General features: G+C 40.5%; 2 protein-coding genes across 7 annotated transcripts in view; one reads left to right on the top strand and one right to left on the bottom strand.

Annotated features, from left to right (window-relative positions):
• LOC6617644 overlaps nucleotides 1-9,114 on the top strand; it is a 77,130-nt gene extending 68,016 nt beyond the window's left edge. For 4 of the 6 annotated variants that reach the window (XR_004362453.1, XR_004362452.1, XR_004362451.1 and 1 more), the window contains 3 exons: nucleotides 3,180-3,392; nucleotides 4,014-4,233; nucleotides 6,879-9,114. Coding sequence is in view for 2 of the 6 variants with exons in the window: in XM_032725103.1 (XP_032580994.1) it covers nucleotides 3,180-3,392; nucleotides 4,014-4,103; nucleotides 4,152-5,093 (1,245 nt within the window). In the remaining 4 variants the exon portion in view is untranslated. Of the gene's footprint in view, nucleotides 1-3,179; nucleotides 3,393-4,013 lie in introns of all 6 variants that reach the window. The other 2 variants (XM_032725103.1, XM_032725102.1) reach the window with 1 other exon arrangement.
• A 16,936-nt stretch (nucleotides 9,115-26,050) lies between these two features.
• Nucleotides 26,051-26,622, bottom strand: LOC6617643. The gene has a single exon (XM_002041920.2). The coding sequence runs from the start codon at nucleotides 26,475-26,477 to the stop codon at nucleotides 26,139-26,141; it is 339 nt and encodes a 112-aa protein (XP_002041956.1). The 5' UTR covers nucleotides 26,478-26,622; the 3' UTR covers nucleotides 26,051-26,138.
• Between the last annotated feature and the right edge of the window lie 276 nt (nucleotides 26,623-26,898).

The following is a 26,898-nucleotide window of genomic DNA, read 5'->3' as shown; positions in this document are numbered from 1 at the left end:
TCTCTGTTGTCGCCTGTCATTGTCAACATTTCTATTGCAGCCAGTGGAATGCAAAACAAAAGCTGGCCAAAAAAAAAAAAAACAAAAGCAGGAGCAGAAGCAGAAGCGGAAAAATGAGGAAAAAACCGAATAAATTTTCGCGAATCGGGAGGAGGAGCAACCACCGCACCCCGTGGCGCATGCAAATTGCGAATGATTTTGTCTATTTTTCTTTTTTTCTGGCGTGCCTCTTGTTTTTTCGCTTTATTCAGAGACTTGCGACTGCCCCTGCTATGTCCGAGCATGAACTCCACTTCCGGTTGTCAGAGAAGCAAGCAGTTGGGGGCACAGGAAGCTCACAGACACATGAACACATACACACCGACACACACACGCACACACACACACACTGCCATTGAAACGATGAATTATGGCGATTTTAACGCCAACTTTGTCAGGCACTGTGACTTAATGGGCAGGGGACAGGGAATGTCGGAGGGGAAAAACAATGAAAAACATGGGCAGAGGCGAAAAAATAGGAGTAGGCGAGTCCATGACATTCCGACAGAAGACAGAAGTGCAGGAAAGGAAAGGAAATGCCGGGCATGGCAGCTAAACAGAAACGCAAAACCCAAGTCAAACAATGGGACAGTTCTGGGTGAAAAGGATAAACTCCAGAGGCAAAGAGAAGAGATCGTGACACGGATAAAATGCCAACTGAAACCAATAATTTATTATTATTATTTTTTTTTAATAGCAATAATAACATTTCTTATGGCAAAAACGTCATACTTAATGGCTTCGTGCAATTGAAGGGCTCAGCCCACTGAACATAGTAGTTCATAAATATTTTATTGGATAATTTGCAGGCCTTCGCTCGCATTTATGAACAGTCGAGTGCAATTTAGAAATCAATAGTGCATTGCAGTCAGCGTTACATCCTCGAGTGTCTGGCTGGAAATAATCGCAATCACGTCAGCCGTCCATCTCTGAGCGTTCGCTCCCTATTTGGCCCACAGTTACCCACATTCCACTGGCTTTTCCCGCGTTTCCCGCTTTCTCCGCTTTCCCTGCTTTCTCCGCTTTTCCCTCGACAGCTTATCTCCTGCGAGCTCTTGCCTTTTTGCCTGCTCGCCATTTTCGTTGTTGAATAATGACCTCAAAATTGTAATGACTACGAGGCACGTACTCGATATAGAGCATGTACAAAGAAGCGCCCTTAACCCATGTTGCCCCCACACCCTTAACCCCCCCAAGGACCAACCTATACACATCCCACTCGCACGGCAGTAATTCCGTAGTTTTGTGTGTGACGCTCTGACTAAGTAGACTTCCGCTTTTCAATTAAGTTCCACATATTGTTGCAAGGTGTTTTATGCGCGATTTGCATGACAGTCGCGTTTATTAAACTGCCAACCAGAGTGGTGGCAGAAGTAAATGGCCCAGGCTAGGGCAAAATAAAAGAAAAGCAAAAAGCTCAAAACAGGATAACAGCAAACCTGTCACGGCCATATTGAAATTGTGAAATTGTGGGCAGGGCCAATATGCCAGGGGTAAAATGGCAAAAGAGTGTGTGACCTGTTTACGCTGGCAGAAAAGATAAATTGCTCAAGTGTGCGAGATAAAAGCAATCGAGTGGCGTTGGCCAAAGGGGGGGAAATAAATATAAAAAACACATAGACACACACACATATGCATGCATACACAGACACATACACATACACATAGAGATGGCATCCAGCAGGAGTGCATGGCAACTGCGTAGAAAGGATTGAAAGTGGACGCCTTTGGCAAGCAGTGAAGTAAAGCAACCAGGTTAACATGACACTTGAGTGGTGCAGCCAGCAGTTTGTTTTGATCACTTAAACAAACCCTGAAATAAACGGCTGAAAACTAAAACTGCTGGTCAATTCTCACATTCGAATGGAAATGGTAAACTTTTGATTCCCCTCGAACAAATTAAGGCCTTAATTCGAGATGAATGACTATCTAAATATCGAACAATGTTAGTTCGACAATGAAGCCAATATTCCTTAGAAATATGTTACGGATTATTTTCAAGTATTATTTTCTGCATAACTAAATACTGGTCATTAAGAATGCATTCACATCCCAATATGGTCAAGAAATTTGAACGGAATTTCTCTCTCTAATTGAAGGATTATTTCTCCGTTCTGTGCGACTATCGTTGCCATTTTTGCTTAAAACGATGGGGATAACAAAGAGGGGCTCAAAGTCACTCGATTGCCTTATTAGCCATCCACTCCATGGTCCAATTCACTCCCATTAAGCAGTGCAAAGCATTGGGCACAGCATGGAAAAACTATCATAAATCCGCTTAATCACTCGGCCAGAGTGCAAACTTCACTTCGAATTTTCATTTTTCAGCTTGTTTTGCCAGCTTGCCACTTGGCAATTTGTCCACGTCGAATAGTGAAAGTTTCTTGCCTCGTTTCCGGTGAATTTCGTACAATTCTTTTTTTTTTTATTTTCCATTCTATTTCGGTTTGATAAATTAGTCGGACGCTGCAATTGCCCAAATGGCCAGAGAACAAGACACAAATGATGCCCCTGTCCGAATTCGTATTCCTGCTCCTGTTTTTTTCGTATTATTTCTTTTTGGTTTTTTGTCTTCATTTTGCCCCCAGACTTCGCCCATTCGGTATGCAAAAGCAAGATTCAGTTCACCGCCAGCTGTGGCCTTCCCAAAAATGCCTCAACACCTCCTGAGGCACCGAAAAGTGGGCTGGGGGGTCGTAAAAACTTTTCCCCATTCTCCTTGCAAGTTCTTATCTAGGTACATTTGTCATACAAAGCATAGAAATAAATGTCCACTTCAGCAGCGGCAGTAACAGCAGCCGGAAATAAGAAGAAGAGGAAGAAGTACAGTCGAGGCGCAGCTAATAAAGCTATTGATTCAATGCCAAATAACCTTTTTAGTTTAGTAATTACGTGAAAATCAACCAGAAATATTAGTAGGATAGTACAGAAAAGATAATAGTTGTTAATAATAGTTAATCCTTTACTGTACAAATTCATGGAGTATTGCCTAGAACTAGAATGCTGAACGCAGGTGTACTTCACTGCGGTTTACGAGCAATTTCTTAAAACATATTTTCAATTTCTTTTATACCTGTAATTCCGCCTCAACCACCACCACCAGCCGTATTTATGCCAACTTATTTCTCTTCCTGTCACAGGACTTTGTTCAAGGACTTTCGATACTGTCGCGCGGCTCCGTGGAGGAGAAGCTGCGCTGGACCTTCTCGCTGTACGACATCAATGGCGACGGCTTCATTACGAGGGAGGAAATGACTGACATTGTAACTGCCATATACGAGCTGATGGGCCGCCTGCCGGACGAGTGTCCCGAGGAGGAGAAGATCAAGGGCAAGGTGGAGCAGATCTTCCAGGTGAGTCGTCGTCGCCGGCGATGCCGCCACCGCTAAAAACTCAAAATCTTCGAATTCCAAATTCGCTGCCATTATTTATGCTAATTACGCGCGTACAATTTGAATTTGACTCGCGAACATGAAACTTATTTACTTTGCATTATGCAAATTCAAATTGTCTATTTCAATTTGCCGGCCAGCAAACTCAGGCTGGCCAGAATGGATGGGCAGGCTAGGTTGGCTTCATCTGCAGGACATCGTCCTGTTTGGCTTGCCAGTCACGCGTTGTCATTAGCGGTCGTTGGCATTCCGAATAAATTGAGCGCATCAAATGCGACCGGCGAAAGCTCTTAAACAGCGGCATGCGAGAGTGAATTGATGATAGATGGCCAGGATCATTCATGGCGCATTCCGAAAGTTGTCCTGTCCGACGCTCTAAATCAAAATTCCATAGCACGCGTTTGGGGGCCGGAAACGGAAGCAGTTTGTCAAAGCAGTGCCGTTGGCAAGCAGTCAGCACTCAGCGGTCTGTGCAAGCTGTTGCTTCCTTTAATGTGCAACAGAAATATGGATTGAAATTAGAAATAAAGAAAACACCCATTAAAATCTATAACATGTAATTGCTTGTCTTCTTACCTACAGAAAATGGATACCAATCGCGATGGCGTGGTAACGCTGGAGGAGTTTCTGGAGGCCTGTCGCAATGACGACGCCATCTCCCGGTCGATGTCCGTGTTCGACACAGCGTTCTGACCATATCCGACGGACAAGGGCGATGAGTACACGGTGCCCCGGCGGCGGCGTCATCAGCTGTCGGCACAGCAGCAGCATCTGCAGCATCAGCAGCAGGAGCCAGAGAAACGTAAGTCCAACCACAAGACGAAGAACAAGCAACAGCAAAAACAGCAGCAACCACATAGCACTAGACATCAAAACTGTTGTCACATAATCGACATGGATGGCGATAGCACCCCCAGCACCACCACCGCCTCGGCGGCCACTGGAACAACACTTAATTGCAATGTCCTATATGATTACGGAGCGGAGGAGGAGGATGACGACGACCAGGACGAGGATGATGAGGACTCCGATGAGGAGTACAGATCCTTTGTCTGCCGCCACTGCCAAAGGTCGCAGTCGGTGGTGCAGCAGCCCAGATCCAATCGTCGATCGCAATCGCAGTCCAAGTCGCGCAAGCGCAGCAAGAGCAGGAAGCGCCACCAGAGCAAACAGGGTCACCATCAGGGCCAGCAGGGCCATCAGGGTCACCACGGTCAGCAGCTGACCCGGTGGCCGGAAATCAATGTGGCCAACGAGCAGGCCATTCGCTTCCGGTGTCCGCAGGTGGGGCCGCAGGTGGGTCGCGACCTCCACACACCCCAGCCCTTGCACTTCCATCATCCCCAGTCGCAGAGCCAGAAGTCCAAGAGCAAGTCCCGGCCGCGGAAGCACCGGGCATGCCCATCTGCTCCGCTATCGAAAGCTGCAGCAGCCGCATCTGCAGCAGCACCTGGTCCACCTGCACCACCTGCGCCACCAGCAGATCCGTCACAGCTACCGCCCTCCGAACTGCACCCCCTTGCACCCCTCAACGTGATTGTGGGCGGGGCCGAGGTCGAGGTCGATCCGCAGCAGCCACAACCGCCCACCACCCCCGACTCGCCGTCGCTGGTCACCGTGAGCACCTGGTACACGGTGGCCAAGCAGGGTGTCTCCTGCTAATCGCGGTGAGCAGTGAGTATTCTTGCCAGCACCACCCAACCAACCAACCAACAAGCCACTTTGCACCCCAGTCAAAATCCCCTTGAAAGGATGGCACTGATATCTCTAGATGCTTAAAATCATTTTTAAATTATACAAGAATGAATAGACTATCGGTATTTATCCATAGAATTCAATTTTGGACCCAAACGGAGAATTTGAATTATTTTAAGCCCCTAGAGATCTGTGTGGCATCCCCCAGTAAAACGCTTTCCCGTTTCGGTGTTTGAATATATGTATACAATATGTATATTTTGTGCTTAAATAAATTATATATGTGTGTTTCAGGGCGGATCTCTGAAAAATCTAAATCGGCAATAACTAAAGTTTATTATTATTAAAAATAATATATTGATTGTCTTTAGTAATTTAACTCAAATTTATCTTTAATTCTTAAAGGGATACAACATAAATTTAAGTTTTTAACTGTTTGTTTACAAACTAACAAAAAATAGAAAATTGTTAAAAAAAAAGGATACAAAATTGTAAATACAAAGCCATAGATATTTTCTAAAATATAATTGGATGTTAAAGCTGAGATCCGCCCGATTGTGCATTATGTTTCCGATTTATCCTATAATTTGTACTGTAATTAGACAAATGAAGTTTACAAGAAATTTAAAACGTTCTCTGTGTGTATCGATTGATGTTGCAAACTGTCAAATGTGTTATAGTCTTAAATACGTATAAAAATCTATAGAAAATGTAAGTGAAAGTGAACCAAAAACGAAAATATATGAAAAGCATTCAAATGTTTACTTTATGTTCCCTTGAGTTCTATCATTTGTGCCCAGAAAAGTCTTCTTAGAAATGTTGATAGATGTCCTAGAGTTACATAAATTGACGTTAGCTGTGATGGAAAAACAAAGTATATTAAACCACAAAAAAAAACTTTAATATTAATTGTAAAAAAAAAATGGATGATTCTATCAAAACTTGTGGGAAAAAATTGCTCAAACGAAAATGCTTGCTATATATGAAGCTTAGAGTGTGTGGGTGTGTTTTAAATGTGTGTGTGTGTGCATTGGGAGAGCTAGAGAGAAAAACTTTTTTGACAGAATAATTTTCAACATTTGAATGCCTCACTTGAAGGTTTTTTCTTGCAATAGTTCCGACTAAAAGCGAAAATTGAAATGCTGTCGTTCCGTTAATTAAATTCTGTAAAATACCCAGAAATCATATTAAATAAAATCTATATGCAGATTAATGAACAGACCAATTTCAGGCCATCACTTGGCTTTAACAAAAACGCTGTTGTCATTCAAATGCAAATTGAATATTGAATTGGTCTTTGGCGAAAAATGAGTCAAATAACCAAATTGTTTTAATTGAAAGCATCTTTCTACTTTATTGGATAAATGTAAAAGGCTGCCAGTTTGAATTCCATTTGATTTGCATTATTTCACATAGAAATTCGTGTTCTTCATACTGTTGTGAAGTTTGCTGAGCGTTAACTTTTTTGCTAACTGTTATTGCTTGTCATGCTTTTGTTGTTGTTTTCATTATGCCACATTGAACACACCAAGGAGACACCGACACCGCACACATATGCAAGGCAAAATCAACAAGGATGCAAACGCATGGGAATTGAAATTCGTGTATGGCAATTAAAATATCTGCTTTCTTTCTCTCCCTTTCTCTCTCTCTCTCTCTTTTCTCTTTCTCTCTCTCTTTCTCTCTCATTCTGGCCCGCACATACATAACTCACACACACTCGCTTAAATAAACACACACACACATGTGCAGAAATTTGCATAGAAACTAAATGAAATGCGTAGCAAGAAAGACAACGCGAATCTGCCAAAATAAAAATCTAGGTACCGCACGTCCATTAATATGCAATTATGGATGTGTTTGTGCAACTGTAAAAATAATGAAAGTGTGCGGAAAAATTGGAGAGGCCAACGAAAACACGATTTTATCGGCATAATTGTCTGGGTCGCATTTAAAGGGCTGCAAGCAGTGCAGTGCAGTTCTGAACTGTAAGTACATTGTCGCACCGGAAGTGCCACTGCTTGCCTTCAGAAAACACAGATATATGAAAATTGACACTGTGTAAGTGCACGCAACTTACACGGAACCCATTGAAAATTGAAAATGTACGAAACGAAAGCTTTACACAATGAAACTAAAACTAAACCTAAAAACTTACTCTTAACGATTTAATGAAACATATATAGAGAGAAATTTAAACTACCCAGAAACTATATTTATACGAAAAGAAAATAGCAAGAAGAAAAATACTAATTATATTAAATTGGAACCAGTTTGACTTTCTATTTGAAATATATGTAAACACACGACATACACACACACATGCACAAGCAAAAGCCTGTGGGTAAATATATGTGTAAATCAAAATAATAGCCGCAAATACAAAAGCGACGTGAAGGAGAATCGAGAATTGGAGAAATGGAGAAATGCTCCCCGGGGCGTATGCGTAATGTTGAGTGTATTGTTTCTGCGCATATATTCTCCATTAGCAAATTAGTGACAATGATGAAATGTCATCAAGTCGGGGGCGATATGTACTATATACATCTGGTGTGTGTGCCTGTTGTGTGTGCGAGTGTGCAAGCTAAATCAAATAAAAACAAAAGTTTGAATCAGAAATTGGACCACAGCAAACAAAGAAGTAGCATAAAACGATATCCGCTGTATATGCATATTATATTTACATATACATATATATAAATACATAAATATATATGTACACAAAGCATATATATATGTATAGATATGTACCAGGCATACAGTATTTAACAAGTGCATAGGTGTGTAATTGTAATTTTTTGTAGCTAGAACTAAGGGACACACAGAAAATAAATGGAGAACTATTAGCTAATAGATAATTGGAAAATGGTTAATTGGACATCTTGTTGTACATAGTTAGTGAGTGGTTTGTTTTCGCCGTTAAACCAACTACAAATCTTTCTCTATATTAACTCTAAACTCAAAGTAATTGTTGCATTTTTAAACCCTTTAAATACATAGCTGTGTACTTAGCTGTAGTCTTCCAAAAGTAATCGAACAAAAAAAAATCGAACCGAGATGCTGATGATAACTCTATTCCACTTAGATTGAACCTGTAGCAAATTTGTACCTTAGCCGAAACACCCACAAAAAGCTTTCAAAAACAATAAAACTCTCTTCTTAATAGACGAAACAAAAATCGAAACCGAGTCCAATAAATAAAGCCCATATATACAAAACTGTTGCTGTCGTAGTTGAAGAAGAACTGTATTATTTTTGGATAAATGTTATCGATTTTCTGCCCACTTTCAAGGTTATTCAATGTTAAATCCTTCGAACTATTGGTTTCCCACTGCATATATGTAGTATTTACATATGATCGGTCTGATCAAGGGCACGACAATATCGAAAAGGAGCCACAGAAGTACTAAACGACATATATAATACCCTCCCACCCCAGACTAACACACACACATAGTACTCCCCTCTCTTTCTCTCTAACTATCACTGTCTCCCTCTCTATATCTCTCTACTCGTCTGTGTGTGTGAATTAGCAATCAAATACTAATGCAAAATCTTTTTCAAAAACAAAGTGTCAAATTTTCAAGAAAACATAAAAACATAGAGAAAACCCCAAAGAAAAACTTGGCAAATTGACAGAGACAAACAGATAGAGAAAAGCAGAAAAAATTGATAAATTGGAGGATTGCCAACCTAGTTGCAAGTAATTTCCAGGCCTAAGCCTTAACGATTAAACAAATGCAAATAATTGTAAACACAAAAAAATATATGCATATGAAGTGTGTGTTTTTTCCTAATTTATAAGCTGTTGAAATCAAATTTTACCAATGAAAGTAAGTATTAAACAAGTATTGACGCAGAGAAACTCTCGTTTTAGAGAATCACTTGAATTTTTCAGTTGTTAATGTAAAAACTGTATTAGCCATTTATTTGTGAGCGATATACTGTGTGTTAAAAACCAAAAAAAAAAAAAAAGAAAACCAAAAAACTAACAAGAACTAAAACCAAATACAAAGAGCAGAAAATACATGTCATAGCATAGGCCTAAGTGCGACATTTATTGGGGGACTCCAGAAGGCAAACGGAAGTACTATATATACATACATATATATCAAAAACCGAATTGTTATCGGCCAAACGACGTTTTAAAGCCACTAAGAGAATTTCCAGTGTTATCAATCGATCGATGTATGTACGTCTTCTGGGCCAAAATGCGATTGAGCCACGATATAAACACAATTACAAATTGATAAACTTACGAGTATATACACAAATATACTAATGTACTAGTCGTAAAACATAGCTGATCTTTTTTGGTGTAAATTTTAAATGATAATACCAAGCGAACAAACTTTCCATGCAATAAAAAACAAAACACATTGTTTCAAAACTACAAAGAAGTGTCGTTTAAATGCAAAACTGCATGAACCAAAAAGTAATGAAAACGAAAAACCAAAAAATATGAGCATGAAAACACTTAATTAAAAAAAAGAACAAATATTTTTTTTGTGAAGTTAAAATATGTATAAAAATAAAAGGTATAAAGAAAAATAAAAAACCAAATGAAATATAAAAACAAATGCTGCGGCGGTATTTTCATTTATATATTAATCATATATTGATATGAAAAAATTCCAAAAAAGCAACAGAACTCTTTCCTTTGCAGTAGAAAATATCTTGACCTGCGGAAGCAGCCAACTTTTGTAGGTTTCCGGTTGGCCAAAGTGGTCCAACTGGCCAAGTTGAAGTGGAAAAGTTAGCCGATGCATGCGGAATGCAGCCGAGCGGCTAATGGAATCGCAGTGGGCGCATTTGTATGCCGATCAGAGCGGGAAATTAATACGGAATTAGCTGGTTATGCCCGCATGATTCGCCCCCACTCAATCCAGATCGAAGCTCCTCTCCACTGGCCACGTCCTGCAATTATAATGCGGTCGGGCTACGGGCACGCACACAAGGAAACCCACTTAATTGTTACATAAAAAATTGGCGAAGGGGCCAACGGGAGGGGGGGGGGGGGGTGGGGGTGGGGTGATGGGGTAGCGGTCAGCATGGTAATCGTTAATTAAATCACGTTGTACCGGAAATGAAGTTATTGACAGGGCCAAGTGTGGGACGTGGTGTAATTGCCCTGGCCCGGAGTATCGCCTTCATGTTCCATTAGGGACACAACGGTGTGCGCAATTTCATGGACAAACGCAACTTTTCAATTTGTTTCAATGCCAAAACGGTCGTCGCAGCTCCACTCCACTCCTTTGGCCCACAAATACCAAATGGCCAGCCGCACACGTACGCGCTCCTAGCCACATTTGACAATGTCCATGCACGTTGGCCTGGTCCGAACTGAGCTGGTGCTCCATGCTGGCCAAAACGGAGTTGGCCGGAATCGTGACGGCAACAGCAATGTCGGCCTTCTTCTATTTGGCTTGCTAGAGAGATTATGTGTTTGCTAATAGTTGCTCTTATAAATATATATATAAATATATCTCAATAGCTACATAAGCTGCTTGATCATCGCTTGATTACAATTAGTCTCTTCACTTTTATTTCTAGTGAAAATCCAGAAACTTATGCCATTTCCCATGCATATGTGCCACTTTAATCCCCCTCCTCACCAGGCATTCATGTGAGTTTGGCAACTGGCTTACATTCTCGGCAGCTTACAAGGAAGTTAGCACAACATTGGCATTAAGTTCGGGCCACCTACTGCTGCTCCTTTAATGGAGAAATCCTATATTATCGATTGTCGACATACATGGTCGATGTGCTTTCGAGTTAAGTTAACGGTAAAACCATTTATGCCATTGTTGTCATCAGCTGCTGCTCTGCTGCTCTTCTTTGGCCATCCGCTTTTAGGCCAAGTTGCGCATAAATATTTACGGGATTATCCAAACTGTTGGCACAGACATTGACGGCGATTAAAGTGGATTGCCGGTCCAAGTTGACTAAGCCAATCGAAGGACCTCGATCCGATTCGGAATCGGCATAGGATTCGGAGACCAGGTGCCTCATCTGCATGCCTTGAGGGGCCGAGAGTGCAATAAAACCATTTGGCCATAAATGCATTCGGTATTCACGTTTTTTTTTCTGCCTTTTTTGCTTGCTATTTTGGCCAGGCCGATAATCGATCGATAAAAGCCATCAAGGACTCGCATTTAATCCTGTTTCCTGTCCAACTATTTATTAACAAACCACCATGAACAACCCCTATATCATTCGGGATAATCACATTCGGTGACAGTTGCCAGGAAAAGATTTCATAAGTTTTTATGTCTTTATTTTGTGTGCTCCGGGTGGGTCGGAAAATCAGAATCTGTGCCGGAGACAGATGAAAGTGTCCCACCATCGGCGGGGACACACAGAGAAAAAATCGTAACAATTAATTAGGATTACTGCTTATAGCCATCATCACAGTTTATGACTAGTTCGAATAGAAAAGTTTAATAAAGTCGAATGAAAAAGAAGTAACCATCACGAGCATTTGCCAGCAAATATTCTATAAAAGTAATTTACTAATTCTAGTTTCTCTCAGTGTGGCAGTGCCCCTTTTTGGACATCAGTTGAGTTGGCGTAATAAATACGGACATAACGGCAGGGGCAAGGACACGGACACGAACTATGACCGGGCCGTAAACCAGGACACATTAATGCCTCCCAAACTGAAAGAACTGCGAGCAGCGAGAGCTGCAAACTGGACATAAATGTGACACAAATGTCACACACACTTATTGATGCCGTCGGGCCAAGGCGCCGTGATGAAGTTGAGCAAACCACTTACATCTCGAGTCGACTTAAGACCAAGTCGGAGCCCAAATTGAAAGGCCGTAACCGAAAACCGAAAAACCAAAGCTATAATCGAACACTCTCAGATTTTGGCCAACGGCTGGAGAAAGTGGAAAGTGGTGAAAGGGCGGGAAAGGGCGGGAAAGGACGGGAAAGGGATACGACTTAGACCGCAAGGACACATTGTTCGTGGTGTCCAGGAATCGGAAAATGTGTACGCATCCTTTGAAGGCAGGACCTTTAATTGCTACTCGGCAAGTACTCGATACTCGAACTTGATTGCCAGGCGACCAACTCACATTTAAATTTAATTGTGAGCTCTAATCTTAGTTTATCCACACACAGTTGCCTCTCCTTATTTTGCTTTCTGTTTTAATCACTTAATAAAAAGCGCGCAAAACATCATCAACGGCGAATTCCTTTTGGGTTTTCTCCTTGGCATTCTACGGGCTTTTGTTTGCGGTGGTGGGGGGAGGGGGGTGAGTGCCGGGAAAAGCCAGGAAAAGCGGGAAAAGCGGCACAAAGGAGGTGGGAAAAGCTTTGGCGGAAGATGGCAACGCTCACCAACAATTAAGTCGCATTTGTAGTAAACTTTTGGATTACGAAAATATGTTAAGACTTTTGTTAAACTTGTCCGGTTGCAGGAAACTTTCCACACACCCTCCACCCCCCCATCAGCCACGCCCCCGCCCTTATCCTGGCTGCTAATTTGTTAGCTTTACAGTTTCAGCCAAGCCCCGCCCCCTCGACCAACTACCACACACCCCCACCCCCCTTCGTCTTGCCCTCAATAAAGTTTTACATGTGGATTTGGCGAGTCCTTATCCACACACATAGAGGAAATTAATATAGTATTAGAAAATAAATTCAAGTATAGAGTGGTTATATGAAGTCAATGGGTTTCATATTTTTCATAATAGCGGTTTTTTTAGGATATTAACTTCTAAAACAAGAAACTTTTAGTACAACATGCTTTATAATTCCGTTTGAGCACTTTCAAAGGATATTTCCTTTTGAAATAAGCGCATATTTTGGCATTTGAAGACTAGTATGGATTTTTCCTTGTGCAGTTGCCCACATTGGCAGTCACGCAGGACACTGAGTCAACATTTATGACATTTCTTGTGGCTGCCCCGAGACACGAATTCATCCAAGTCCCTCCCAGTGGATTTTCCTTTTTCTTTTTGCCAACTTTTCAATTGCATTTCAACTTTGTCTATTGTCTGCTGCTGGAATGTTGCCACCTCTTGCTTTCATTTCCTTTCTTATTTATTTTGTTTCTTTATTTCCTCCCCCTTCTAATTTGCTTTTCTTTTGTTCTTTACATGTTTTTTGCGCGTTTCTGCTTTTTATGATTATTAAAACTTACATGCGTGTGTGTGTGTGTAAGTGGATGATATGTGGGTGGACTAAGTTGTTAGCCAGTCGCTGCTTATTTGGTTTTTATCGCCCAAAAGGCAAATGCCATAAAATCCACGGGGAGCTGGGGGTTTGGTGGAGAAAGTACCACAATGTTGCTCGACTACTGGTTTCTAAATTTCATATTTATTGCAAATTAGTTTATGTGCGAGTGTTTTGGGGAGCGAGTTTTCGCTGACATCATCATCCTCGAATCGTTTGACATGTGCAATGGCTTGGAAGTGCACTCAAAGTGCTGCCATTGCCAAGGTCACTGCATCCACATGCCAAATCGTGACCTTGACTGGAAAAGTACAGCCAAGTTTGAGCTTAATAACTAATGATAAATGTAACCTAAACCAAAAAAAAGAGAGTTTTTAAGTCAGATAACATCCGGCTGTATTTGATCATAGTCCAAGCCCTTTAATAATATTCTAACATTTCCATTCTAAGCTTTCACTTATCGCATACCATCTATGCCAAAGCATTTCCCCAACTTGGTCTCTTGAAGCCATTATGCGGCCCTAATGTTTTTGATTACATATTTTTGTCTGAGTTATGAGTGTGGCTCTAACATTTAACATATGCGCATAAATTACACACCCAACGGCCAGGCCGAAACGAAACGGAACGAAAATGCCGAAATAAAGGTGTATATACATACGTATTTGTGCTGGCCAAGAATGGACATTGTTCGCTGGTCCTGGCTTCGAGGATAATGTGGCGTAATTAGAGGTGCAGCTGGCAAAATAACGTTCCCGGTCCCCGAGGACGATTAAGGACGATAACAGTGCGCGACACTTTCTGTTCCAATTGAGAATGAGCCACATTGGAACAGTCCACCCACCGCAGTGGCCATCAATTGCCTCGGATTTCATGACATTCGTCTATTTAGCGATCTTTATATGTATTTGAAATTTCTATTCAAATTGAATAGACCACACTTGTAAAAAGAAAATATATCTCGTTTTTTGTTTTGATTTTTAGAAAACGCTCAGCACTGCTTAACTGCCGTGGCATTTGCCATTCATGCTGAACACAACCGTTAACCGGAAACAGCACACATAGCCATGCAACAAGCGGAACTCGTCCACCATTGTCATTATGCCGCTGCAAAGTAACGCTGGTTATTAAGCATAATAATTTCGCACAATTTGGCATTTTGCTATTGCAATTTCAGTAATCAAAATAGAGGATTTCGAGGACAATGGCATGCCCAATTAGTCAATGTATCGGATGTAGTTACTACGCTGAGGTGAATGTTTAGTTTTCGGTTACTAGTGCGCTCTGATTTTAAATCAACCCTGGGCCGAAGTTTCGCTCTTCGTTATCTTTAAATGCCACGATTAAACAGCATAGTTCACATAAAACTATATGCAATAAAATATATAATTTATAGAAAGAGGTAAACTTCACACGCAGACTTATCACCACACTCATTTCGCCCACTGCAGATCGAATAATGGATGGTGGCGCTAACTAAGCCCGAGGCATTATCAGTTTGGATTTAGCTGACTGACCTGACCTTAACTTTTGCTCGCTTGGATCTCCCGTGTGCATTCTGCGGTTGATGAGTCCATAAACAGCTGCAGTTTCAGCGGTTGCACTTGGCCAATTCTGCTGATTTCGCTCATTTATTGCGGCTTTGCGCGGGCAAATGGGGCGTATGCGTAATAGATTCGTTGTCCGCTCCAGTGGCCACATAAATCAAGATTAAGTGCCGGCTGCATATAAAAAAAGATGCAGCTGCTCTAAACAATTTCCAGTTAGCAGGCCAATGAAGGCCATTGAGTTTCGAGCGCCAAATTTATCAACAGGAATTCCACAATGCGACATGTGCCAACTGGTCTGGAATAACTTGGAAAAAGTGCAATATTATTTAGCCAAACACGTTCCTAATTGTTTAAAACTACAACAAATTGGATTCACTTACACTTTAAGGCTCTCCCTCTACTTTTAGCCAAGATATTCAATTGGCATTTTCAGTTCATCTAATAGACCTGAGTGGCTGCTCCCTGCTGAAGTTGATCCTATGTGCTTTTAGATGGGTTTTTCTTTGCCATTTTCCACTTTCTTTTCCAGGGTCCTTTTTTTCGACACCCCCTCCCCATTTTGGCGGGACTGAGTGGGGCTTAAAAGCAAAGTTATGTCAGGACTGGCGGCTCAAATGCATTGCATCAATTAGGTGCCCACATGTAGACAGTAAAAAGTCAACGACTGACGGCAAATGGTCATCGAGGGGCGTGGCAATGTAGGCGGGGCGGTCGGTAGGTGGCTGGCTGGCTTGGTTAAGGCTTAGGCCTAATCCTCGACAGGATTACAAACACATGCCACACGGACTCTAACGACACTCGATGCAATTGAATTGAAATCCAAATCTGAGCCGAAGTTAAAAGAGCGCCAATTTATATGCCACGAGCCAAATGCGAAACATGCACACATATAAACACAGATGAGGTCAAGAAATTAGTGGGCTCTTTCAAAATATTTTGTTTAATATTAAAATCAGCCGAATCTCTTGAAACTCAATTTATTTGAAAGTAAAGTAGATCTTAATGGGTTTTTAGATAGTTCTTTTTTAAAAACCACTTATTTTGACCGCGACTGTGTGTATTATAGGGACATCTGTATGTAGGGGTCTCTCCATTTTTGTGGACCGGTGGCAATCAGCAAATGGCAGTTCAAGCAAAGCATTGAAAACGATAATTTAGTGTCGGGTCAGGAACAAAGCGATGTGGTGAGGCATGGAGCGCCAGGAGGTGGGGGTTTTTGGGTTGGAAAATGGAAGGAAACACCATCACGTGCCGGCATAGAGACCATTTTCCCCATCGATATCGATAAATAAATGAACACTGCGGCTGCGGTTGGCAAAAAAAAAAAACAATAACAACAAAAAACAAGAAAACCCAAGAAAAAAAATAGAAAAAGAAAATACAAAAAAAAAGAACAAATCCCCGTATCGAAACGAACCCAAAAGCGGAATAAAAATTACCCGGAAATGGAGTGCGAACTGCTGAACATGCAAATCGTGGCGAATTATTTGTTTGCTCTCAAATCGGGCCTAAACCAATCACATAGCGATTTGCATAAACCAATCAGGCATGTTAATTAACCACTTCGATTCATTTGTGAGGCAAACTTCGATTGATTGCAATCGCTTTGCGGCGAGACTTCAAAAGTGTGAGAACTGTTAGCCAAATATGGAAGGTATCTTAACATTCCAAAGGAATTTCCGGTCTCTAGTTATTAGCAAACTATCTAAAGTTGCTTAAATGTAGCTAGAAAGCCTTGTTTTGTGAATGTCTCACTCAGTTCTGGCCCAAATACCATCAGTCTCTAGACTGCAGGGCCAACTGCCTTTAACTGGGCCATAACCATCGAGTAGATTGACTTAAAATCCAGGAACACGCCCACCAAACAACTGGCAGAGCAAGTGGAATCAATGTCCTGCCCACCTCCTCGTCGGCTGGCTGGCTGGCGAAAAGGCAAGGGTAATTCGAGTTTGGCCGAAAGAAGGACATCTTTTTTATGGCCTTACAAGGTGGTAACATAAACCCGGAAAAGGACCGGGTAGGACGAAGACGTAAACTAAAATGTAAATGAAAGTGTCGCCTATTCCAGCAGGCCATTTTGCGCCTTTAAGAGTCATGTCCTTCGTACTCATCCGCCCGGCAGTCTTAGTTGTCCTCCGCCTGGCGTTGACAAAGAAAATGTCACGGAAATAACTGGGGATTAGATTGATGAGTTTTCCCAGCTAAGCCAACTGGCTTGCCAAAAAAGACCACCCGCCTGTCATAAACTAGGCGGCGAGGATACTCCACATGGATCCTGTGCAGGACTCCTTGGATTTTGACGATGTGCCAGCATAAGTTTATTGCAACCCGCCATGTTCCATATGTGTTATCTGCGCCTGCCTCTGACAACTGTAATTAATTTAATTAGAGATGTCCCCCAGAATCCCTTACACCCTTTACCACCCCTTCTGCTCGCCGATAAGGATTAGGATGGGAGCAGGGAGCAGTGAGTAGGGAGGGGTAATCTTGGAGAGAAATTCATTTGCCAGGCGGAAATGTTGACAGGACGCAACAAGAACCGAAACTATGACAAGGTCACTGCTGCTCATCAGGGATGGTAGTCCAATAAGATGATTCCGTTTCAGGATACCCTGTAAATTGATTGGTACATTATGAGTCTAATACTTCTGCCTATCTTCTCGGAGGGAACATTTTATAATCATACGTAATAACATAATTAGTAAGCCCAAAACTAATTTTCAAATCTTTTGATACCACCTCTGCTTTTGCTATCTCTGCCTCATTTATCTAAGTGCACGTTGTTCGTAATACCCTGTAATTCCAGGCGTACACCTTTTGCATACGTGTGTGTGACCCAAAGCAGAAGCAGATATACAAAGATAGAGAATGCGGGCCGTGAAAAAAACGAGAAGAAAAAATAATGTTCAACATTATCGTTGACATTTATTAGCCCCAACTAAGTGAAATTGTTTGCTTTTGCCCCTGTTTTTCGTGTACATATGTATGGATGTATGCACGTGTATGTGTGTGTGTCGTATATGTATATGACAACACCCTTCCGGATGGCATATGAAATATTCATATGTGTTGGTGTTGCTGTTATAGGTGTGTCGGGCTTTGTCACGTTTTCGGGACTTGTTTTTGTAGTCCACCGAGTGCCGAAGTGCCAGCTTTTTTCGGCCACCCCACCCTTCCCTTTCCTTGTCGCCAAAGTTTGCGTGTTTATGTTATTAAATAATTTCAATAATATTCACACATACACACCTCGTCACCCACACACTCACGCATACACGCACACAAGTGGCGAAAACTGCTTTAAGGCGATTGTTGCGCCTCGTAAAAAGTTCGGCTATCAATTACAATTCATTGATTTGGGCCTGGTTAAGGGCAGAAGTTATAGTCCTGGGCTAAGGATAATCACAAATAGTTGCTACTTGACTTTATTTAATAACCAATAATATTCATACTCCAATGAAAGGATACAGCTATGTATATTAACTTTTCAAAGGCCAATATTAAATATTTTCCTTGCATACAGATTGGCAAAGCCAATTTCCATTGAATTCCACTTTGTCCTGTGTATTCACCTAGCATATCTCCTTTCTGGGAAATATCTTCCTGCGAAGTCCATTGAAAACGTACTGGCATCTTGGCCATATCTTTGTGTCGACGCCTGGCTGGGTGGCTAAGTTCATTTCCCGGAAAACTCTTCGCTTTGCTCGACATGTTACTGGAAGTTGATTTAAGGCCAGTGTACATCAGATTGCATACGGATCTACTTGACGCCATTTTCGAGTGTCCCTGACCCTGAATCCTGCCCACACTCCATGCAAATGTCTGTGGACCCACATTTGGGTGTATCTCTGTGAGTCTCTTTGATACAAATACGGATGTATCTGTATCTCTATCTGTACATCGCGGTCTGACGCCCTCAAGGGTGTCATACAGTGTGGTTCATAAATATGTGTTTAAATGAAACCATTTCAGTCGAGAATACTTGTTTAAAAGTAGTAATCCATATCCTTGAATTCTATTTCCACATTTATATGGTTTACTTGCTTAAAAGCCATGAAAAATCATTATATTCTGTGGAATAAATAAAGAATTCCTATGTACTACAATCATGAAACGCACTGTAATGTAGAACTCAAACATTTCGCCAAAGTTTTGTTTCTCGCAACAAAGTTGGCCCAACCAACAGACATATGTATTATGGCTTCTGGTTTCGAGTGTCTAAGCCCATTTTCCGGCAAACTCGAATCCCACTTTCACCTTCTCGGATTTGCAAGTGCAAGTTCGCTTTAAGTGCAACTTTGTTTTTATGAATAAATTCACAAATGAATTGCTCAATGAGTTGGCAACCTCGAGGCGCCCCTCTAATTTGTTATTTTTGTTTCTTTTTTTTTGGGGGGGGAAATGGCCAACATTTTTCAGCGTTAGTTCAACTTTCTGTTGTTCTGGCTAAAGTTTTAATGATATAATTTGGCACTTCATGAGGACTTGGCTATGCCCATATGAAAACTGAGTTACAGTTTTGGAAAATGGCTGCATGTACGGTTGGGTTTTCCTCTGCGGGGAATTGAGAACTCTTACACTTTCCCATTTCCCTTTGCATTCTCGTTTATTTCGGCCACCTTGCCAAAATCTTTAAATATATTAAACGTATAAAGCATTTTTGTGTGTATAACATAATTTTTTTAAAGGATGACCTAACTTATTTTAATTAAATACCATTTTTTGATAATCTAGATTTTCGTAAAAATCCTATACTTTCTAAAAGTTGTTTTAGTATAACTTGGCCAAAGGCGGTTACTTATTCAAAAAAATACTGTTTTGTACAGGTAATGATTTAAATAAGCGATTTATGTAACCATTTTTTAAATTTAAATTTTTTTAACGAGGTATGGCATTCAGTATTTGTATTAATAACTTCATTGCTATGAACAAAACGATTATTTTTTGTTGAAAAATGGAGGATTTATTTTGGCAAAATTTAGATTTTCCGAAGACTTTAATTTGCTTTAACTTGGCCAAAAATAGTCACACACTCTAAAGAATTACTGTTTTATAGAGCTAATGAACCAAATAAACAATTCCTATGACCATTTTGTTAATTGAGAAAAAAAATTTTTTTTTCAATTTTTCAAATTTTTGTAAGGGGTAACATCATCATTTTTTGCGAAAAACGGACAAAATTTTACATTTTTAACTGTGAATACCATTAGATAGGAAATTTAATGACGATTTCAGCGAGGTATGGCATTCAGTATTTGGAATAATAACTTTATTGCTATGAACTAAGAAAGCATTATTTTTTGTTGAAAAATTGGGGATTATTTTTGGCAAAATTTAGATTTTTTGAAGAATTTAATTTGCTATAACTTGGCCAAAAATGGTCACACATTCAAATAAAATTACTGTTTTATACAGCTAATGAACCAAATAAACAATTCCTATGACCATTTTGTTAATTGAGAAAAAAAAATTTTTTCAATTTTTTAATTTTTTGTATCATTTTTTGAAAAAAACTGAAAAAAATTTACATTTTAAACGGGGTATGCCAATGGATAGGAAATTTAATGACGAGTTCAACGAGGTATGGCATTCCATATTGGGACGACTATAGAAAAAAATACCCCATTAAAATAGTATATCAAAGAGTATTAGCTATTCGCCGTTTCGCTTTTCTACCCAACTTATTATTCGTTGACCTTTTGGCCAAAAAGGGAATTGCGCAATTGTGTGCGTTAACTTTTGGCCATGTCCATGCTTTTGGCCAAGCCAATTCCCCAATTACAGCTTAGTGTTTTAAACCATCACTGACTTAAGGTATAAAAATTGTTTGTTTGCTTTCAGATTTGGTTTGTCCACTGGGATGCAAGTTGTTTCATATGTTTGGGATATGAAATCTTTGGGGAAAATATATTAATGTGTGTTTTTCTTACAACAAATATACCAATTTGTGTTAACAAATAAATTATATTTTATAAATACATATATTATAATGTGAATTTAAACTAAAGTGAAACTACAGACCAACGCTAGACCATAAAATTTGCGATTTTTAATGCAAAGCACAAGCGGCTTCATAATTTGAGGACACATTCATACATATATTCAAAAAATAAAACACGCAGACTGTGCATAGAGCTCACCTCAAATTCGGTGGCAAAAAAAAAATGAGGAGGCTAAAACAAAAAAGGGAAAATGAAAAATTTACTTGGCAAAATACGCGAAATTACGCGAATAAAATTTGCATAAGCAAATTGCATAAAATCAACAGGACCCGGCACACACACACACACACAGAGACAATTGGACATGTGTGAGTGTCGTCTGTGTGCACAATATAATTATGTTGATTCATTTATGTTTAATTAACTGCGCGCCGCGTATTTATAGATATAAATGAAACATTCATTTAAATGCCGGCGCTGCAAATTGGATTTGTGTTCGAGTTTGAAATTGAAATTGAAACAGGACGAAAAGCTCTTGATTGATGTTCGCTACAGTCCACAATGGAGTGGCCTCTTTTTTGTGCCACCCACTTAATGGCCAAAGAAGTGTCAAAGAAATGGTAGAACAAAAAAAAATGGGAATAAGTGTCCAAATGACTAATGTTGCCGCACAAAAGAATCAGGAATATAAGTTCAAGATGGTAAGCGGGAAATTAGACAAATGTGCCGACTTTTTGAATAATTTAAATCTAAAAATTCAAGACTATTTAATGTGGGTAAAATGTTTGATTTTCTGTACTCCCGCCAATATATTTTTTTATTGAACTAAACGACTTCAAAGCCAAGCAAAGTCAACTTAAAGGTGGTTACGAAGTAAGTCCTAAATGCGAAAATAAACATTGGTCGGCTCCAAGCCCCCAAAAAGCATTTATTAAAAAAATATTCCGACCTAATGGCTTGCAATTGATTTTGACTTATTACCATCTGTCAATATTTGATGAAGATATGTAATACACGACTGAGGGAAATCGGGAAATCAGCAACGTCTTAATGCACTAAACAATTTCACGACCGATTGAAGCCGAATGACTTTTGCATAGGATAAATCAGGCGAACTTTCGGCTTAGTCGAGTTTATCGCAGCTCAGTTAGCATAAGTTCGAATCAGTTCGATTTGGCTAGATTTCTGTTTTTTTTTTTTGGCCAACGGAAATGCGGAAAATGCGGAAAGGGTTTTGAGCGGCTCAATTGACAGATGACACAAGGGATCTCTCAGCGGACCTGCGATTCATCGTCCTTTGTCTATTTTTGCGTCTGAAGTGAGCGCACGTGTTAAGTGGCAATCAATTGACAATTTGTGTTCTGTAATTGCCACACTTTTGGTGTGTCACTCGAAATATCTGTTACCATTTCAACTTGAACCCTTTTTCCTGTACTCCAGTCGTACTGCCTTTGTTTCGTTCCTTCCATTTTCTTTTTTTGGCCTGGCCCTGGGCTCAATCATAAGCAAGAATCTGTGGTGCTCGACGCACAAAGGAAAATTGGAAAACTCAGAGTGGGAACAGGCACAGAAAATTAAAACGAAAATACGCAGCAATGACAGATCTTCAAGGCTTTCAAGGACTTTCGTCATTTATTATTGGCCAAAACGAAAGAGTGCCGAAAACAAACAGTTTTTCACAAGAAATAGATAAGTTGCAACTTACTCTCTAGTTTTTAGTTGGACAAATTAAGCTGAAATGGAATATGAACAAATTATGTTAGCCATATAAGCCTCCTCAATAAGTCAGGCTAATCTAAGTTGATGTGCAAGTGGCCAAAACCAAGTGATGGCCAAAAACTTAGAACTGGAACCCCCATAGCTCATATATCAAAATTCAAGATGCATGAAGCAGCCACCACAACATCAACATCATAACTCAAACTGAGATTTCTAATTCTTTTGGGCATGGCGGCGAAAAGAAAAAGCGATTACCAACAGCGAAGGAATAAAAATGAAAATGCGCTAGAAAAAATGGGCTGATTCGTTGAAAATTCGATGACAATTAATTACAGTTACGAGGCGAGGCGTGAAAATGGCCAGGAAAACGAGAAAATGAAGAATCGCTGGCGAGAATAAGGCGGCATAAATAAGCGTCAGCAAATTATAAATTAATTCAAACGCATTTAATGAAGAAAAGCACCAAAGCAAACAGAAGGCCGCGAAAGAACACTGCGAAAAATATTGGCAATATGTTCATTTCTTAAGCCAAAAATATTCAAAGTATATATATTCAAATATATTCAAAAATATTATATTCAAATAGGTATATTTTCAGTTAATTCATTATGACCCTAACCATTTAATAACAATTTTCGTTCAGTGTGTAAGGAAAAGGACTCGGCCAAATGCAAATTCCGACCAAAACTAAACAACGAAGCAAAGACCGCTCGCAGGACGCAGGGGGGCGCAGGGGGGGCGGCGCCAAAAAGGGGGCGTGGCCGCAGAGCGCACAACTCAGTCAGACGTTTGAATTAAATAAATGAAATACATAAATAAAAACAGATGAGCTGTTGCCGTCGCTACCACAAAAGTTGGCCAAAAGGGAAACGACCAAAGTAAACAGCTTTTGGCTGGTGGAGGCGTGTTAACAAGTAGGCGGGAATGTGCTGCCTCCAGGGTTCGATTAAATGTTACCCTGCAGGCGAAATCACGGTACCGCAACGACCCCTGACCCCGCTTCCCAACTGTTTGTCCAGTCTCATTTGGAAGGTCAGCAAAGCAATCGGCAAACGGAAGTATTCAGGGAAATGGGAAAAGCCGAAAATTACCAGGGATTTCTGTGCAATTTAATTGTGTTAATAATCTATTTTTGATATTTGTATAAATTTTTGTAGTTCCAATAGTTTATATCTAATCATGCCAGCCCATGCCAGCTGATAGCCTAAGCTACCCAAAATGCCTACGAATTGTATCTGAAAACACATAAAATTACCAAAAAAATAAAAACAAAAGTTGGCAAAGGAGCTAATGCTACCCCAGCAATTAATCAGTGAAATTGCCGGCGGAATATAATAAGAAATGAGTCGACTGGCGGAACGAAGGCCTTTGAAAGTCAAACCACAGACAGAGTTAATGTTTTTGCAGAAGTGTCGAGAATTTCGCACGATTTAAGGTCACGTGATCTAATTGAAACAAACAGGCAACAGAACCTATATGCGAAATTAAACAAAAAACTTTTGAGACCGACATTTCATGTCTGTTTGGCATTTAAGTTATCTGCTCGGCTGACAGCCATTTTCATCCTAAATTCATTTCAGCCCCCTAACATTGAGCGCCAAATAAACAAAAAACTTTTGCCAATTTCATATATCAAAAGTCCAAAAGCAATCGAATTGGAAGCGATAATGAAAACGCAGCAATTGTAGCGCTATTTATTTACATACAGATACGTATTGTTTGCACAGGGAAAACTCTTTGAGCAAACTAATGAAATGGAAATAGTTGGTCATTAGAATAGTGAATGGAAAAGTGATTAAGTTTGGAACTTTAAGTCGAAAACTTTTCTGTACTGTAGCTCATTATGCAAGTATCTTTGTAACAAGCAAGAAAGTATCTTTAAGATACAAGCATTCTATACTGTTACTACTTAGCAAGTAGCTGTACTTAGAAATAACTGGCGAAGAGGCTTAAAAAATCTATGAAATATAAAAGATGAATAGACTAACTTAGCTGAGTAGCGTGCTGCTTTATTGCGAGTCTTCACTGTACCGCTGTATCATACACAGTACAGATGCGACTGACTGTAACTCCTGTCTGATATCTGCATTCGTGTGGTCGTAAATCGTTTTTGCCCGTCGGATCCGCCTCCTCGCCGCTGAGCGTCCGGGATTTATGATACGAAATGCGAAAATCTCTTCCATCTGCCAGCAGCCCCCGATTTGCCACGCCCCCGCCCCAGTTGCCGCCATATTTGTCAGCGCACAAAATGGCTGCTAGATGGCAAGTCTAACGCTTTTTACGGCTGTCACTTTCTGTTTTGCTGTTACTTTTCAACACATTTTTGACACAGTCAGCAAAGCGATGGACAATGGATGGAGAAAGGCGGTGAAAGCGGACGGAATTCCCCCGAAGCGTTCTATATATATATATAAGTTTATATATATGTTTGTGTATGTGTTTCAAGTTGAACGCCTTTTGCGTTTGGCCATTTCCTTTCGACTCGCCGCTTTTCCCATTTCCATTTACATTTTCCAGCCAAACGGCTGAAAACTCGACTGGAATTGTTGTTAAATACTTTCGGGCTTAATTGCATAGAAGAACAACAAAGGATTAAGCCCATTAGCTACCTCTTAATGTCTGCGTTATTTTGAGAATCAAAATATACTTCCTGTATATTTGGCTGATGAAATCCATTTTCAGCATATGTTAATCGATTAAAATAGCTATGTATGCAGTATCCAATAATTTACTAATTAAAAATACGTTATAATAATAGAAATCATTAAAGGGAAGTAACACATTCTAAGTAGAACAGCCAACTTTGTTCTAATTCTTAAATTCTAGGGAACTGCACATCGTTAATCTTCAATTGAGCTGAATGAAGATAGTCTCGTGATACCCCTTGCGAGATCGTTTTGCTCCAGGGTATGATAAAGACGAAATTGAATAGCGGACATTAATCAAGTTTTACTTGGTCCGGAATTGCCGAAACGGCAGCGCGCCTGCAATTTGCTCGCCCGGAGTCCTGCTCTTCGATCCGTAAAGGAAACAAACCGCCGACTGGCATGCCCGGCCACGCCCCCCGTACCGTACCGTTCCGTACCGCCCTCAGGCATTGGACTCAGTCAGGTGAAAGGCTGGTGAAAGGCAGTGGCAGCAAGCGTCTGGACAAATGTTTGTGGCCAGGCCATTAAGTGCTGCAGTGCAGCCAGAGATCCCGGCATCCTGGAGCCGGACAACTGTTTAATTATAGCAAAATATTTGCGCAGCCATATCAATTAAGGACGAGCCATGACAGGCCGCAGGCTGCAGGCTGTCCGTAAAATGGGAATTGCAGAAATATGAGATGCCCAAGGAAGGCCATCGATTCGAATCGAATCGAAACGAAACGAAACGAATTGCAACGATTGTTTTATGACTTTCATTTCGGCAAATTGCAATTGCACCTCTTAACTTTTCATTTGCGAATGCGACACATGCAAGCGATGTATCAGATGTCAAATGTACTTACAAAATGGATTTGACCCCCGAAATTGACAAATTGAAGGTATTACTATTCAATAAAACATTTTAATAGTTCCATAGATCAAACGCACAGAAAATGAAAGAGCATACGCCAAATAGTGGTTGTTGGGTTACTACCAGAAATCGCCCCGCGCTCCAGATCCTTCTCCCTGACCAGCTTGAGATCCAACGCCGTAGGCCTGACTCACATCCATGCCGTTGTAGGCGTAGAAGGCATCCACATCGTCCAATCCGGGCTCCCGGAAATGAGGACAGTAGTTCGGCATGGGACAGCTCATCTGGCGAATGTCACCCATGCCCATCCGCTGATAGTAATTATTATGCGAATGGGTCTGAGGGTGATGGAAATTCTGGTAGCCGGAGGTATTGGGATTCCACGCATCCCCCATCTGGGGATACACCGGGGAAGTGACTGGTTGACCGTCCCAGAAGGAAAGCGTATTCCACACCATGTTGCTCAAATTTGTACGGAATCGGAAATATTTACGAACTGTTTTTTTTTTCTTTTTGTAAAAAAAATTGTGTTTTGAATTTGGTACTTTTTTTTGTGGGACTACGATCTGAATGGTATCGAGAATGGATTTCAACTGACCCCAGCTCTCTTGGAAACTGGCCAAATCGATATGACAGCGATCACAAGGGCTACTTGTGCTGCAAATTTACACATTTTAGTTACTTTAATCTTAGAATGCTTGGAAATAGAACTCAAAGGGGGAATATTCCTCCCTTTTTTTTCATGCTCGATGGCTAATTTGTGGCTGGTGGTCATAAAGAGATTCGCATTAAACATTTTATGATGTATGCATTTCCTTTATGGCCTTTTATGGCAACTTGAAACAAAACGATTAAGCTCAGTATCGGGCCATTAAGCAA

This window comes from Drosophila sechellia, chromosome X, assembly GCF_004382195.2.
Source record: "Drosophila sechellia strain sech25 chromosome X, ASM438219v1, whole genome shotgun sequence".
Lineage (NCBI taxonomy): Eukaryota > Metazoa > Arthropoda > Insecta > Diptera > Drosophilidae > Drosophila > Drosophila sechellia.
This window is presented reverse-complemented; position numbering and strand designations above follow the sequence as displayed.

Bases quoted from the DNA above. Each gene is read 5' to 3' on its own strand.
- LOC6617643 (XM_002041920.2), bottom strand. From the start codon at position 26,477: ATGGTGTGGAATACGCTTTCCTTCTGGGACGGTCAACCAGTCACTTCC.